The 16,053-nt window shown below is 43.1% G+C and overlaps 1 protein-coding gene across 1 annotated transcript; it reads left to right on the top strand.

The window, feature by feature from the left end:
* The first annotated feature begins 2,826 nt into the window (after positions 1-2,826).
* ZNF134 (zinc finger protein 134) lies at positions 2,827-7,583 on the top strand. Its single transcript, XM_053606012.1, has 3 exons — positions 2,827-3,157; positions 4,192-4,290; positions 5,274-7,583. The coding sequence occupies exons 2-3, from the start codon at positions 4,251-4,253 to the stop codon at positions 6,506-6,508; spliced, it is 1,275 nt and encodes a 424-aa protein (XP_053461987.1). The 5' UTR covers positions 2,827-3,157; positions 4,192-4,250; the 3' UTR covers positions 6,509-7,583.
* Positions 7,584-16,053: the final 8,470 nt, after the last annotated feature.

Genomic DNA, 16,053 nt, shown 5'->3' with positions numbered 1-16,053 from the left:
TTATGTTTTTTGTTTTCTGTATTATGATATTTTGACATCTTAAAAATCTTGCTGTCTGGGGATAGACTGCCCCTCCCAGAGCTTGCTAATTCCTAAAGATAGTGAACAACTTGAGGTCCTGCCTCTACAGGCATATCAGCCAATCCCTTTACCTAACTCTTACATACCAAGCCAATATTTCCTCTCTTCAAAATCATCCCAGGGTTGTGTTATCGGGCAACTGGAGCTCATCCTTATAGCTCAAAGCCAGTCATCACCTGTTTACTGTGCCTCACCTTTCCCTTGGAAAATATAGCAAAGGCTCTGCCCTAGGTTTTCTCCTGCTTCTGCCTCTTGACCAAAGCCTGTTCTTCCTATGATGTTGCATGGTATGCTATGCCTCTCATTTCTAGGTGAACTGTGAGTATACTTATTTCAATGTCACTGACTCCTCTACATCCTTTACAGATTAAGACCCAGCTACACATTAGTCTCCCTGGGCTGCAATATTACAGCATATTCCAGCACTTGTTGGTGCTCCCATTTTATCCATTGTGTCTACCATGTTCTAATATTCAAGACAATTTCATATATTTTTTATATTGCCTTCTCTCTTTTCTTTGAATACAATGTAAGCTCATTGAAAACTAAGGTCTTTGTTTCTTATTTGTCTCTTGTTTGTAAGTGTCCAGGCACTTAAATAGTTCCTCAAATGTAGAAGGTAATCATTGAACATTTGTTAGAGCCATGAATAAGCATAATACTACAGCATCTCTGTTAATCTTCATTCTGGCAACACTTTCTAAATATTATCTTTAATTCTTTCCCCAGACCCCACAATAGATAATACTCTGTATTTTCACAAATGCAAAGAAATTACATTTTGGAGACTAAACCTGCTGTGGTTAAGTTCTAACATAATTACATGCTCTTTTTCAGCCTCCTCCTCAAATTTTGCTGACATCTAAACTTTTCAGGGTGGTGCCTGTGGCTCAACGGAGTAGGGCACTGGCCCCATATGCCAGAGATGGCGGGTTCAAGCCCAGCCCCGGCCAAAAAAAAACTGCAATAAATAAATAATAAACTTTTTTTTTTTTTTTTTTTTTGTAGAGACCGAGTCTCACTGTACCGCCCTCAGGTAGAGTGCCGTGGCCTCACACAGCTCACAGCAACCTCCAACTCCTGGGCTTAAGGGATTCTCTTGCCTCAGCCTCCTGAGCAGCTGGGACTACAGGCGCCCGCCACAACGCCCGGCTATTTTTTGGTTGCAGTTTGGCCGGGGCTGGGTTTGAACCCGCCACCCTCGGCATATGGGGCTGGCGCCCTACTCACTGAGCCACAGGCGCCGCCCGAATAAATAATAAACTTTTTACCTGCCACAGAACATGTTTCCTCAGAGCCATTTCTGCATATATCTTTGAATAGATACAGAATTATTGACTTTCAGTAATTTAAGCAATTCACAAACTTTTTTCTCTTTCCTCCCTTCCTCTTTTTCTTTCCATAAATAACTTCAACTTTCAGTTGAGACACTTCCCCTGTCATTGCAGGTGAAATATGTGGAGTGCAGATTGTGAGGTGGCAAGACCTCCAAGCCCAGGAGGTGTATTCAAGGAATGACTCCTAACCTGCTTCTCTTCCCTTACTAAAAACTAATAGTCCTTTCTCCTTGCTCCCTCTGCCAGAAGTCACATAGCTTCTGTATACTTTTCTATCTTTTGCCTAAAAGCAAAAGCCTCCTCTCCCTAAAGTTAATCTTTATTCCATCTACTATTACTTCCCCTCAACCTTGCAAGATGAAAATATTCCCACTCGCTTTCCTTGCTGATTTGCAACATTCTTCGTATAAGCAACTATGTTTAGGTACTACATAAATAAAACTGTTTACACGGTTTGGTGCTGGCTGCAGTCATAGCTGTGCCAGACCTCCTGATCCCATCGCTTTTATCTTTTGTGTGATCTTTGTCTCTTGTGTGTCTTATTTTCTCATTCCCCACCATTCCCACTCTAGTTTACTCTTCACACTGGCTTACTAAAAAATGAGAATCCCTCCCTGGACCAGAAATGTCATCATGGTGTTCCAAATCTTAATTTCCAGATGCAGATGTCACCTTTGTATATGTCCTATCACTAGAACCATGTCAGCACCTGTCTTGGCACATAAGGACATTTATAATAGTTCTCCTTTCCAGAGAGGTGGCATATTCCTAAAAGGAAACAGCTTTGGAATTCAAAAATATCATTTGGAAAGAAGAGTATTGTACCTTGGCTGGACACCAGTGACTACACAGGCTGAAAAGGAGCCTGACTTGACCACCTACTTCACCAAGGCCCAGTAATCCCACCCATCTTCCTCCTTGCGGCCCTGTCGGGATTTCCTCTGAGGAAAGGAGCCCCACATTAGGGCATTTGCCTCAAAGACTCCAGCATCCCACTTAATAATGTACAGTTCTTCCATTCCATGACCCTATTCACGGACCTTTCCCTCTGACCCAAATGAAGCTCACAGGACTGATTTAAATCTTCCCTCTTTAGTATGCATATTTTAAAAGGAGGGAAATATGACAGGACTCAGAATGGCATTGACGTGGTGTGTCCATTTGGTTTTGCAGTTTGGGAGGATATCTGAAAGAGCATTTCAGTTCCTGCAAACTGCGCTCCCCGGAATCTTTTCGGGTACGGACCCTTTACGAGGAGCTAAACGGGACCCCAGTGCACCATTTCCAAGCACCCCTCAAGGTCCCAAAAGGCCGTGGTCCAGCAGGTGGGCCGTGAACACTCCGCCTTGGCATATTGCACACTGGGAACTACATTGTCCAGAAACCTCTGCGCCGCGTGGCGGAAACTCTGAGGGAGCTTTTTTGTGCAAGAGGAGGACGTCGGGGCGGGACTTCCGGTATCTTTCTCGCGGCGGACATCTTGTCTGCTGTTAGGTGAAACCGTCCGAGTGGAAGTGAGAGAGCAGTGGTGGTGCCAATGTGACGGAGGCGGAGAAGCACGGGAGGCGTCGTTGGCCCCACTGCAAAGAGGCTTAGCGGTGGCGCCTCCCACGAGCATCCCCGCCTCCGCCTCCAGGACCGGGCGATCGCGGGTCTGGGTCTGGTCCTGGTTCCTCCCCTCATCGCCAGGTGCGGCCCAGACTGTGATGGTGGCGGCCAAGATGATGGACCCTGGACAGGTGAGTGCTGCGTTCCCCAGACTATCACACGTCCTGACTCTCACCTCCCAGTTTTAAAGCCCCGAACGGGGAGCGCCTGTTCATGTCACCGCTGCCCGGGCCTCTATGACCAGGGTAGCGGAGCACTCGTGGATGGAACCCCCATATCTAGCGGCCAGTATGGGACAGTGTGACAGGCGGAGGGACTGGCTCCAGCAAAGGCGTAAAGGTGCCTCTGTGCTCAGTTGTCCACCTACCTTCGACTAGTGTTTGTCTACTTCTCCTGTGTGAGTGGGAGCTGCATGGTGAAGCTCAGGGACTTGTGTCATGATGTAATAATGGCTTCTGTATTTTCCGGGAGCGCAGTTTGCAGGGACGACTGAAACGCTCTTTCAGATAGTCCCCCCGCCCCCAAATGCAAAACCAAATAGACACACTACGTCAGTGCCATTCTGAGTCCTCTCATATTTCCCTCTTAAAATGTGCGTACTAAAAAGGGAAGATTTAAATCAGTTCTTATTCTGATGAATGTGCTTACAATTTTACTGGTGAAGGCCTCACATGTCTCAGTTTTCTGGGCTGTGATCTTCCCTTCCTTTTTGCCTCGGGTTTCTCTTTCCTTCTCATAGCCAGACCCATAGGCATTGCAGTTTTCCTACTGTCTCAACATAGGACCTCTGGGTGCCAAGCCTCAACTGTATGTATTGCATTCCCCAACTCATGTTTCCCTGAAGCCTTTCCAGGAGAGGTTTAGGGGTCAACACAGTGAATTTCACTCTGCTTGGCCTCTCCTGACATGACTGTCTACATTCATGACACCTCTGAGCTCAAGGCTCTTATCTCCTTTTTCTAATTGATATTTCCTGGGTCTGCCAGTGTCATGAATCTAAGTCATGGTCACTGTTTGGGGGGGTCCACCAGGCTATTCCTGCCAGACAGTTTTCTGCGGTTCATTTTGTAATGTTTTCTTGTTATTTTGTACAGGTGGGCTACTGTGAACTAGTGCTTACACTTTCAACCTGTCTCATCTTTTTCCTGTGACTTGTATCTTCCAGATCTCTGTGGTTGCTGAACTGTAACAGGGGAGAAAACTCTGGTGCTCAACTAAGAGGGCATGACTCTAGCCACAGCAGGAGGGGCTTGGACGGGCCTTGGTGAGTGGGTGCTGGGGGAAGGTGCGACCTTGGTGTCATATATGTTCAGGCAATTCTAATAACCTGCCCTGTGCTCTCCACTGTTTGGTGCCACATTGGCCTAATTTCTGTCTTTTTCTCCCTATTCTGGACACTTTTTTTTTTTTTTGCAATTTTTGGTGGGGGCCGGGTTTGAACCCACCATCCCTGGCATATGAGGCCAGCACCCTACTCCTTGAGCCACAGTGACTGCCCTGGACACTCTTGTTGTTCTTTTCTGACTTCCAACCCAGGGCTGTCCTCCCCCACTCCTTAATAGAGAGGCTCTCTACAGCTCCCTCTGCAGTGATTTTCAATATCAGACTGCACTAATGGGTTAAAAGATGTGCACATATCCTTAAATAGCCCCCGGACACAAGTTACTCATTTTAAAACAGATTTTTCTTGGGCCTGGACACACATTTCTGTGTAGCACTCACCTTGTTACCAAAAGCCAACAAAGGCCCTACCTAAAAGTCATATGTAGAGGATTAAGTTTGAGATCTTGCTTGCCTCTTCCCTTTGTGCTATACCCCATTCTTATGTCTTTGTTCCTCGTGAAACCTTTTCCATTCTATGATCCTTAGATTTTAGTACTGTACAGCAGCCCTTTCTTCAACCTCACCCTAGCTCTGTTCTTTTTTGTGTTTTGAGACAGTCTTAGTTACCTTGGGGTTGAGTGCTGTGTCATCATATAGCTCACAGCATTCTCAAACTCTGGGGCTCAAGCGATTCTCTTGCCTCAGGTGCCTGCCACAATGCCTGGCTATTTTTTTTAGAGATGAGGTCTCACTCTTGCACAGGCTGATCTCAAACTCCTGAGCTCAGGTGATCCACCTGCCTCCCAGAGTGTTGGGATTACAGGCATGAGCCACTTCACCCCACCCTCTTGCTCTGTTCTACATATTTGTGGTGGGGTTACCTCTTCCCACCAAAGTATATCAACAGTATTTTTCTGTCTTCAGGTTGTTGGCGTGGGGTGGAGAATGAAGAGGCACGTTCTGAGCAGAGCATCTCCGGGGTGTCATGTGTTCGTACTTCTAAGGCAGGTTCATCCACCCAGACACCTCACTTTTGTGACATATGTGGCCCCAACTTGAAAGATATTTTGCACCTGGATGAACACCATGGAACACACCATGGACTGAAACCTCACACATGTAGGGCGTGTGGGAGACAACTCTGGTTCAGTGCAGACATGCACCAGCAGCATCACAGTGTAGAGAAATCCTTAAGAAAGGATGATGGTGAGGCCTCATTTGTGAAGAACTGCACAGTTTATGAAGAACCTCACCTTTCAGAGAAGCCCTTTATGTGTGAAAAGGACCAAAAGAACTTCACAGCTCGTTTGAGTGATCACCAGCAAAAGGCCTCTCATTGCAAGAGGAAGACATCTAGGAGCACTGAGAATGCGGAGGACTTTCACATTGGACAAATGCATTACAAGTGTAGTGAGTGTGGAAAAGTGTTTAGCCGCAAAGACACACTTGTCCAACACCAGAGAATCCATAGTGGAGAAAAGCCTTATGAGTGTAGCGAATGTGGGAAAGCTTTCAGCCGCAAAGCCACACTTGTCCAGCATCAGAGAATCCATACTGGAGAAAGACCTTATGAATGCAGTGAATGTGGAAAAACTTTCAGTCGAAAAGATAACCTTTCTCAGCACAAGAGAGTTCACACTGGAGAAATGCCTTATAAGTGCAGTGAGTGTGGGAAATACTTCAGCCATCACTCCAACCTAATTGTACACCAGAGAGTTCACAATGGAGCAAGGCCTTATAAGTGCAATGATTGTGGGAAAGTCTTCAGACACAAATCCACACTTGTTCAGCATGAGAGCATTCATACTGGAGAAAATCCTTATGATTGCAGTGATTGTGGGAAATCCTTTGGCCACAAATACACACTTATTAAACACCAGAGAATTCACACTGAAACAAAGCCTTTTGAGTGTACTGAGTGTGGGAAATTCTTTGGTCGAAGTTCTGACTTTATTGCACATCAGAGGGTTCACACTGGTGAAAGGCCTTTTGTGTGCAGCAAATGTGGGAAAGACTTCATAAGAACCTCCCACCTTGTTCGGCACCAAAGAGTTCATACTGGAGAAAGGCCTTATGAGTGCAGTAAATGTGGGAAAGCCTACAGCTTAAGCTCCCACCTCAATCGACACCAGAAAGTTCACACTGCTGGTAGGCTTTAGGAATGCTTTCAGTACAAGATTCATCAGTCAGAAATTGATCTCAGATATCTGAACATTCACAGGAGGGAAATACCTTATGAGTGATAGGTACATCGGAAGCTTCCAGAGAATGTGTTGCACTTTCTGACCTGCTCAGGTTTCTTGCCAGAGTTATGTCACTGTCAATGTTTATGGGTGAAACCATCTTAACTCTTAGCAGTTTCTAATATCTTTATAGAAGGCAGGACTTTATACTTTCTCCAGTTCCCTAGAGAGAATGATGAGATACTTGAGTTTACTGTGGGTCTTCATGCCCACCTTTGGTGTAATTGTGGACATAACCCATCTTGAGCTAAGAGGACTTGAGCTATGTTGTGCTAGTAGCTTACAGAGGTTTACTTTCTTCATGGACTTTACTGGCCATAATACTTGGAATGAATTTTTCCATTCTCCATGTTACCCAGCCTGAGAAAATACTTGCCTCTTATTGCTCTGTTTGTGATAAAATAAAGGCCTTACAGTTTAAGCTACCTTTAATCTTAAGGGTTCTTTCACTGTCTGGAATGGATTGAAAACAGGCCATTCAATGACCTGTGGGGGCCTCCTGCTATATGTACCTCAAATGAGGCAGTGGGTTGGTGGAGAATAGTTATCAGTCCAGTTTTGGTATTAAATTCCATTGCTGACAAGAGCTTATTAGGTAACAATTTAGATCCTTGTGGGGCTGATTTGCCTGGATTTGTTATGTGAGGACACACACATCACATTGAGGCTGCAGGTGTTGTGACAACCTACAGGGCATTTGGAAGCAGCATGGATGGGGTATTTTGTTTCCAGTATATGTCCCATATTCTCAACACTGTTGAGGGAAAGCTATTCCTTAGGACCTGCTGAGTGGCCGTATTCCCTGAAGGTCAAAATCTGGTGCACAGGTTACCACTGATGGTAAGACCTAATGCATCTAGGAGGAAAGTGAACTTGATATGGAAACATTAGGTATGAATAATTGGGATTGGGGAGACTGCTGCAAACTAGAGGGGAAGTGCCCATTGTAAACTCACATTCAGAAATGTGTTGGTCACTGGCTTATGTATGGAATCAGGTGTATTGAAATTCTTAAGATTAGGGCGGCTCCTGTGGCTCAGCGGGTAGGGCGCTGGTCCCATATGCCGGAGGTGGCGGGTTCAAACCCAGCCCCGGCCAAAAAAAAAAAAAAAAAAGAAATTCTTAAGATTACCAGGGCTGTGTCACTCTTAAGGTCAAGGTACAGCAAAGGATGTAGTTTTCTTAGATTATTGTGCCTCCCTGAATTCTCTACCTAATGTCTCTGCTGCAAAGGCAATAAGCCTGAGAGTAAAGAGATACTGGGGTTCGAGGATGTAGTTTTCATGAGCAACCAGAGCTCCCGGTGACTGTTGGAAATGACCTTTGTTACTTGCCAGTTTTCTTGGTCATGCAGAAAAGGTGGTCTTCCCAAGGCATTTGGAATGATGTGATAGAGTCACTAGTGATGTTTAATTGCCTGGCTTTCCAAAAGAAGTGGAAGACCCAGATTTTTAGTAGAATAATTTGTTATAGGTTCTTTGAAGTATAATCAGTAGACAACATACTGCACATCCCTAAAGTGTACCACTTGTTAAATCTTCACACACTTGATCTTAGCCAAAATGTTGAGAAGCGATCACTTGTTAAGTCTTGATATATATATCATACCTATAAAACTAACACCCTAGCAATGGTGGTGACCATGAAGTTAGCCTTATGCCCCTTGCTAAACCCTCTCTCAGCCCTTCCTTAAGTCCTCCTTTCCCCTGCTCCCGAGGCAACCACTGAGTACTTTCCACTATAGATAAAATTTGCCTTTTCTAGAATTTTGTGTAAGTCTTAATTTTTTTTTGTACTCAACTGTCTAATGCAACATAATTTGAGATTTGTCAATGTTGTATGTGTGAATAGTTCTCTTTTTTTAAATTATTGAATAGTAGTCTACTACGTGATTGCACCACAGTTTGTCCTTTTATCTTTTTTTTTTTTTTTTTTTTTTAGACAGAGTCTCACTTTGTGGCCCTTGGTGGAGTGCTGTGACATCACAGCTCACAGTAACCTCCAGCTCTTGGGCTTAGGCGATTCTCTTGCCTCAGCCTTCTGAGTAGCTGGGACTACAGGCACCTGGCTATTTTTTTGTTGCAGTTTGGCTAGGGCTGGGTTCAAACCTACCACCCTCAGTATATGGGACCGGCGCCCTACCCACTGAGTGACAGGCACCACCCTGTCCATTTTCTCTTAAATGGCACCTATACACCTCCTATTTTAAAATATTAGAAGTAGCTGGGGGCCTACGCCAGCCTGCCCACCAAGGGCCAGGGCCCAGCAAGCGCCGGCCTCGCCTTTCCGGCCACTGTCTACGTTCCACACCCGCACCACAAGCAGGCAGGCCCTGCCGCCCACCAGCTGCACGCGATGGGCTCCCGCCCGGTGTTCTCCGGGGACAGCCCCCCACAGAGCCTGCTTGCCCCCTCCCGGAACAGCCTCAACTCAGACCTGTATGAGCTGGGCAGCACCCCCGTCCAGCAGTGGCCGGCTGCTACCCTGGCTCGCCGCGACTCCCTGCAGAATCCAGGCCTGGAGGTGCCCCCGCGACAGCACGTAGCCTTCCTCCCCGATGGTCCAGTGCCCAGCAGAACCAACTCTTTTAATAGCCACCAGCCGCAGACCGGCCCACCCAGCAAGGCTGAGCCCTCCCTGCCAACCCCTAAAAAAAAATAAATAAATAAATAAAATAAAAAAAAATTAGAAGTAAAGCTGCTACAAATATTCATGCATGAGCCTTTATATGGACATGTAGCTGAGAACATTTTTAAGCAAAAGTGTTGAAGGTATAGCCTTGTTTCTTTTTACTGATTTTAATAAAATGTGTTAGAGAAGAGATAAATATAGGAATAACCGTGAAACAGAAAAGACCTAAGGTTTAATAACCTGGGAAATTCTCAGCCCATCTTAATTGCAAACAGGATTAAAATTAAGAGATGGATTGTCAGGAAAGCATGTTCTAGAGCAGTGATTTTTCAACAGTGTGCCATGGCACATGGTGTGATATGAAAGGATTTTAGGTATACTGTGAAAATTTTTTAAAGATCATTAATTATTTTTGAAGTTCAAAGCACAGTAAGTATATTCCTTTTTATTTTTATTTTTTTTAAATCAACATAATTTAAGTGTATCATGGAAGTTTAACTATAGGTTCAAGGGTGCTATGAGATTAAGGGGAAAAAAAGGTTGAAAAACACTGTTCTAGAGAAATAGCCATGGGTGTGGCTGCATAACATTTTGCTAATACCAATCAAAAGATCAGGATATTCTGTCACACAAAAAGCTGTTTGAAGAGATTAAGTGTGACTTATAGGTCCCCTCAACACAGCATCTAAGCAATTTAAAAATATTCCTCAGTCATCTCAGCAAAAGCCAAAAATAGAGGATTATGGAGGGGAAAAAAATCAGATAAACCTCTTCTCTGCTAGAGTGAATCCCAGTGATAAATAGGAGATTCATAAAGTTCTTAAAAATTATGGGGTCTTGTTCTGTTGCTCCAGCTAGAGTGCAGTAGCATAATCATAGCTCACTGTACCATCAAAGTCTTTGGTTCAACCCATCCTCTTGCCTTTACCTTACAAGCACAGGGATTATAGGTGTGAGCCACCACACCTGGCTAGAAAATTTATACAAGTAGGAACACTGTCACCTTGGCTCTAAAGGAACAGTGAAATAATGAAATTAAAGAGTCTAGAACCTCTGTCATTCTATCCGTGTGAGATTGACAGAAATCTGAATTTCCAGGTACCTTGCATGAAGAAGGATGTCTCAGGACAGAGGAGAGCTGAGACTGCATAGCTGTAAGCCCAGTGGGCAGTGCCCTGACCATAGGTGGTATTCCCAGCTCTTGACACCTAAAATGAGTTTGCCAGACTGGATTTCAAAATATTTTAGGACTCATGGTTCTTTCCCCCTTCTATTTTCTTCTATTTTCTCCCTTTTTGAAAAAATGCATGTATAATTATTATCCTAGGTCTTTCCCACCTTTTCATTTTGGGAGCAGGTAATTAAATTTCTATTTCATGGGTCCACAGGTAAAGAGGAATTGTGTCCCAGGAGGGATTATACCAGAGCCTCACCCATACCCAATTTAGACAGTTTAGATGAGATTTGGGACCTTTGAACTGTGAGATTTTGATAGATTCAAAGACCTTTTGGGAGCTTTGGATGGGATGAACATATTTGCATTTAGAACAGATGTAAATCTTTAGGGCCCAAAGGACAAACCCTGGTAGGCAGGATTACTCCCCATATACTCTCTTTCCTCACAACATGTCCAACCTCCCCCACGTAAAAGAAAATAGAAATCTATCAGGTATATCCAGATGAAGTAGAATGATTTTGAAATATTTCTTCTTTCTCTATTGTCTATAAGATTTGGCATGGTCTGTTTTTTTAAATTATCTTTTATTTTTATTTATAAATACTAGTTGTCTATTTTTTGAGACTTCAGAAAAAGAAATAAGAAGTTAACTGATGACTCCATACTGAACCTCGGTGTCAAAGCATTCTATAATAGATATACTCTTATTTATTTATTTATTTATTTATTTTTAGAGACAGAGTCTCACTTTGTCACACTGGGTAGAGTGCTGTGGCGTCACAGCTCACAGCAACCTCCAGCTCTTGGGCTTAAGCGATTCTCTTGCCTCAGCCTCCCAAGTAGCTGGGACCACAGGTGCCGGCCACATCGCCTGGCTATTTTTTTGTCGCAGTTTGGCCGGGGCTGGGTTTGAACCCGCCACCCTTAGCATATGGGGCTGAGCCACAGGTGCCACCTGACATAGTCTTATTTGATAAAAAAAAAAAAAAAAAAAGGAAAGAAAAGAAACACATTCTTCCTTATAGTGTAGATCTATGAGCTAAGTGATCATTGATCTGTGAGAAGTACTTAGAGTGAAAGTTCACTTCTATACCAGATAATCCATTTGAAATCAAAGTCTAGAAGAAGCATTCCTATGGTGCCCAAACTCTGTAACAATACCTTAAGTCAGTTATGCAGAATTTAACTCTTTTTTTAAACAAATGCAATATATAAATTTGTGTTTCTGTATGTTGTTATTTAAAAAGTTGAGAAAGGCACAGCATTGTGCTAATTACTAACTATTCAGAATCTTTGAAGGTCATAATACCTTTTAAAAATCAGCAATCCTTCATTTTTGATGGATCTTGTAAGAGATGGTTAAGTAATCTTTTGGCTCATTGCTAATCAGTTAGACAACTCTCAACTATGGGGGATACCAAATGTATTAGTGATGTTTATAAAACCTAAATTACAATCAACTTTGAAGGAAATAAATAACTGCACTTATGAATTCCTGTATGTAGCCCTAGGTATGTTACTTACCCATGGTTTTAAAAAGATCTTATTTGATAGAGGAGCTACTAAATCATGAGTACTGTAAATTTAACTTGGTTACTATAATCAGGTCTATTATTTTTACTCTAGTTTTTCCCTCCTCCCTTTATAACCACTGCCACAGATAACAACATCTGGCCTTAATCATTTTAGTCATTGTATTAAAGCCATAAAATGGTATTGAGGGCGGCGCCCGTGGCTCAGTGATTAGGGTGCCGGCCCCATATACCAAGGGTGGTGGGTTCAAACCCAGCCCCGGCCAAACTGCAACAACAACAAAAAAATAGCCGGGCCTTGTGGCAGGTGCCTGTAGTCCCAGCTACTCGGGAGGCTGAGGAAAGAGAATCACCTAAAAACCCAGGAGTTGGAGGTTGCTGTGAGCTGTGATGCCATAGCACCCTACCGAGGGTGATAAAGTGAGACTCTGTCTCTTAAAAAAAAAATGGTATTGAATGTAAATGTAAAGATTAAGAAGATCAGTTCCCCCCAAAAAAGAAAATAGAAATCTCAGGACTCCCACACCAACTCTTTATGCAAAAGGGAAGGTCAAGTCTGGAAGCTGGGTCCTACAACACCCTCTTCCTAATAATTAGCTGAAGCACTGACATTGCACTTCAGTTAGATCCCCATTGGGAAGATAAAAGGCCTGCAGCATCTATTAGGTATGAAGGGCTACCCCCACCGAGTTCATAAGGAAATTTCTCGCTGGTCTCCCACATTCTGCCCCTGCCTTGGCTTCTCTCTCATGTGTGTAGAGGTGATGGCTTCATTAAATTTAGTATTTGGGTGCCAAATTTTTATGATAAACATTCATCCTAATTTTTTCTTTTAAATTTCCATAGCCTAATTTTATTTTTTCTTTTATTCATTTTCTAACAGTTTCTTTGTATAAATATTGCACTGCTTCCATTCTAAAAATTTGCTTTTGCATTAGGTGAATTCTGTGGAAACAGATTCTTTGCAGATCATTATATTTTTCTTATTATAAAAATATGAAATATCTGGCTCAGCGCCTGTAGCACAGTGGTTATGGCATCAGCCGCATACACCGAGGCTGGCGGGTTTGAACCCAGACCAGGTCAGCTAAACAACAATTACAACTGTAACAAAAAATAGCCAGGCATTGGGCGCCAGTCCCATATGCCAGAGGTGGTAGGTTCAAACCCAGCCCTGGCCAAAAAAAAAAAAGAATAGCCAGGCATTGTGATGAGTGCCTATAGTCCAAGCTACTTGAGAGGCTGAGGCAAGAGAATCGCTTAAGCCCAAGAGTTTGAGGTTGCTGTAAGCAATGACACCACAGCACTCTACCGAGGGCGGCATAATGAGATTCTGTCTCAAAAAATAATAATAATAAAAAAAATTGGTTGTCTATTTTTTGATACTTAAAAAAAAAAGAAGTTAACTGATGACTCCATACTGAATCTCAGAGTCAAAGCCTTCTATAATAGACATACTCCTATTTGACAATGTGAATGTTACTTTCTTTGTATTATTATTCTTGCTTAATATTTTGATGTAGTAATTGTGTGATTCCTTTTCTGAATGTATTTATGTTCGTTCGACCTTTACAAGGTTTTTGTTTCTAATAAAAAAATTAAAATATATATATGTGTGTGAAATATCTGACACATGACAACTGTGCTGTCCAATATGGTAGCCAGTAAATTTAAATAAATTTTTAAGGGGCGGCACTTGTAGCTCAGTCGGTAAGGCGCCAGCCCCATATACCGAGGGTGGCGGGTTCAAACCCAGCCCCGGCCGAACTGCAACAAAAAAATAGCCGGGTGTTGTGGCGGGCACCTGTAGTCCCGGCTACTTGGGAGGCTGAGGCAAGAGAATCGCTTAAGCCCAGGAGTTGGAGGTTGCTGTGAGTTGTGTGATGCCATAGCACTCTACCAAGGGCAATAAAGTGAAACTCTGTCTCTACAAAAAATAAATAAATAAATAAATAAATTTTTAAAAATCAATTCCTCATTTGCATCAGCCACTTTTCGTGAGAAAACAAAACCAATTCATTCATTAACTTTTTTAAAGAAATAGAATGAAGACTGAGCATGGTGGCTTATGCCTGTAATCCTAGCACTCTGGGATGCCAGGTGGTGGGTGGACTGCCTGAGCTCATGGGTTCAAGACCAGCCTGACCAAGGGCAAGACCCCCATACCGAAAAATAGCTGGGCATTGTGGCGGGTGCCTATAATCCCAGCTATTTGGGAGGCTAAGGCAAGAGAATAGCTTAAGCCCAAGTGTTTGAGGTTGCTGTGAGCTGTGATTTCACAGCACTCTACTGAGGGTGATAAAGTGAGACTCTGCTTCAAAGAAAAAAAAATTAAAGAAATAGAATGATATCCATATGTTCATAATTTCTGTGTTCTCAACTTATTATATCCCCTTTCTTACTCCTAGACATAATCACTATTCATAATTTAATAAAAACAATTGTTTGTTATTCCTTCAAGTTTTATCACATTAGAAAATCACCAAACTAAGGGCGGCGCCTGTGGCTCAGTGAGCAGGGCGCCGGCCCCATATACCGAGGGTGGCGGGTTCAAACCCAGCCCCGGCCAAACTGCAACAACAACAAAAATAGCCGGGCGTTGTGGCGGGCACCTGTAGTCCCAGCTACTCAGGAGGCTGAGGCAGGAGAATCACCTAAGCCCAGGAGTTGGAGGTTGCTGTGAGCTGTATGACGCCACGGCACTCTACCGAGGGCAATAAAGTGAAACTCTGTCTCTACAAAAAAAAAAAAGAAAATCACCAAACTATATATATATGTGTGTGTATATAAATATGTATATATATATATATACATATAATTTTTTTTTTAAAGAGACAAGAGTCTTACTCTTTTGCCCTAGGTAGAGTGCCATGGCATCATAGCTCACAGCAACCTAAAGCTCCTGGCCTCAATGAGATCTCCTTGCCTCAGCTTCCCAAGTACTACAGGTGCCTGCCTCAAGGCCTGGCTATTACCAAACAATATACTGAATTATTTTATGTGGCTGCCACCTTACAAATAAATGCTTTAATACTTTTTGTCTTCTGCTGGGCTTCGGTGTTACAGATCAAGTTACATCTGTGATATTATTCCATATTAGAAGAATTCACCAATGGTTTTCCATAAGAAATGAACCTAGAAAGTACAGATTAATCTGTAGACTAGACAATTAGGTAAATTTCAATTGTGGTGGATTTTTTGGTTTTGTTTTAACCACAACTTTCAGGCTTTTGTCTCTAAAAAAATAATCTGAAAGATTATTTCGAAATGAAAACCGAGGATTGGGACATTTTCCTCTGATATGAAATTGTCTAAAACAGACTTTAAAGAATGTTTCACTGAGAAACACCAAAAATAAATGGTATACATTGATAATTTCTGCAATGAGAGAAGGTGGTTCAAATGTGTCAGGTGGGAGAGGATGTCTTCTGTGTGATGGGATCACATAAGGTTTTGTGGGTCATCTGAGGAATGCAATACCGGTGTGAACTTGAAGCTTGCTTTTCACTGTAGGAAAGAAGGAGCTTTATTCTGTCACAAGTGAGTAACTATTTCAGGGTTAGTTCTGAGGAGGATATTTTATGGGATATTGTGGATGATTCTCTAGAATCAAGTGGAAGCCCACTCTTAGACAAAGCCCTGGTTTTTCCATCCAAAAAGAGAAATTCTTGCAGGTTGGGACTATGTCATTCTCTGGCGTCCATTTTTCTTCTACAGGTGAGAGGAAAATGTAAGTTCCAGGCTCAGCACCTGTAGCTCAGTGGCTAGGGCACCAGCCACATACACTGGAGCTGGCAGGTTCAAATCCAACCCCGGCCTGCCAAACAACAATGGCAACTACAACCAAAAAATAGACAGGTGTTGTGGCGGGCACCTGTAGTTCCAACTACTTGGGAGGCTGAGGCAAGAGAATCGCTTAAGCCCAAGAGTTTGAGGTAGCTGTGAGCTGTGATGCCACAGCACTCTACCCAGGGTGGTGACAGCTTGAGACTCTATCTCAAAAAAAAAAAGTAAGTTCCACAACACACAGAGAAACATTGTGCTGGCTGGGAAGGTTCAACAAAATTGTTGCAATATAGTTTAAGATAACCACAGGTAGAAAGATGTACCCCAGCACTTTC

Source organism: Nycticebus coucang, chromosome 10 (genome assembly GCF_027406575.1).
Source record: "Nycticebus coucang isolate mNycCou1 chromosome 10, mNycCou1.pri, whole genome shotgun sequence".
NCBI lineage: Eukaryota > Metazoa > Chordata > Mammalia > Primates > Lorisidae > Nycticebus > Nycticebus coucang.
Note: the sequence above shows the minus strand (reverse complement) of the source record. Positions and strands in the feature narration are given on the sequence as shown.

What these genes read in the sequence shown, in the direction of transcription:
- ZNF134 (XM_053606012.1), top strand. Translation starts at nt 4,251, where the DNA reads ATGACTCTAGCCACAGCAGGAGGGGCTTGGACGGGCCTTG. An exon ending in AGGGGCTTGGACGGGCCTTG is followed by an intron (nt 4,291 to 5,273) that starts GTGAGTGGGTGC and finishes TTCTGTCTTCAG; the next exon opens with GTTGTTGGCGTGGGGTGGAG.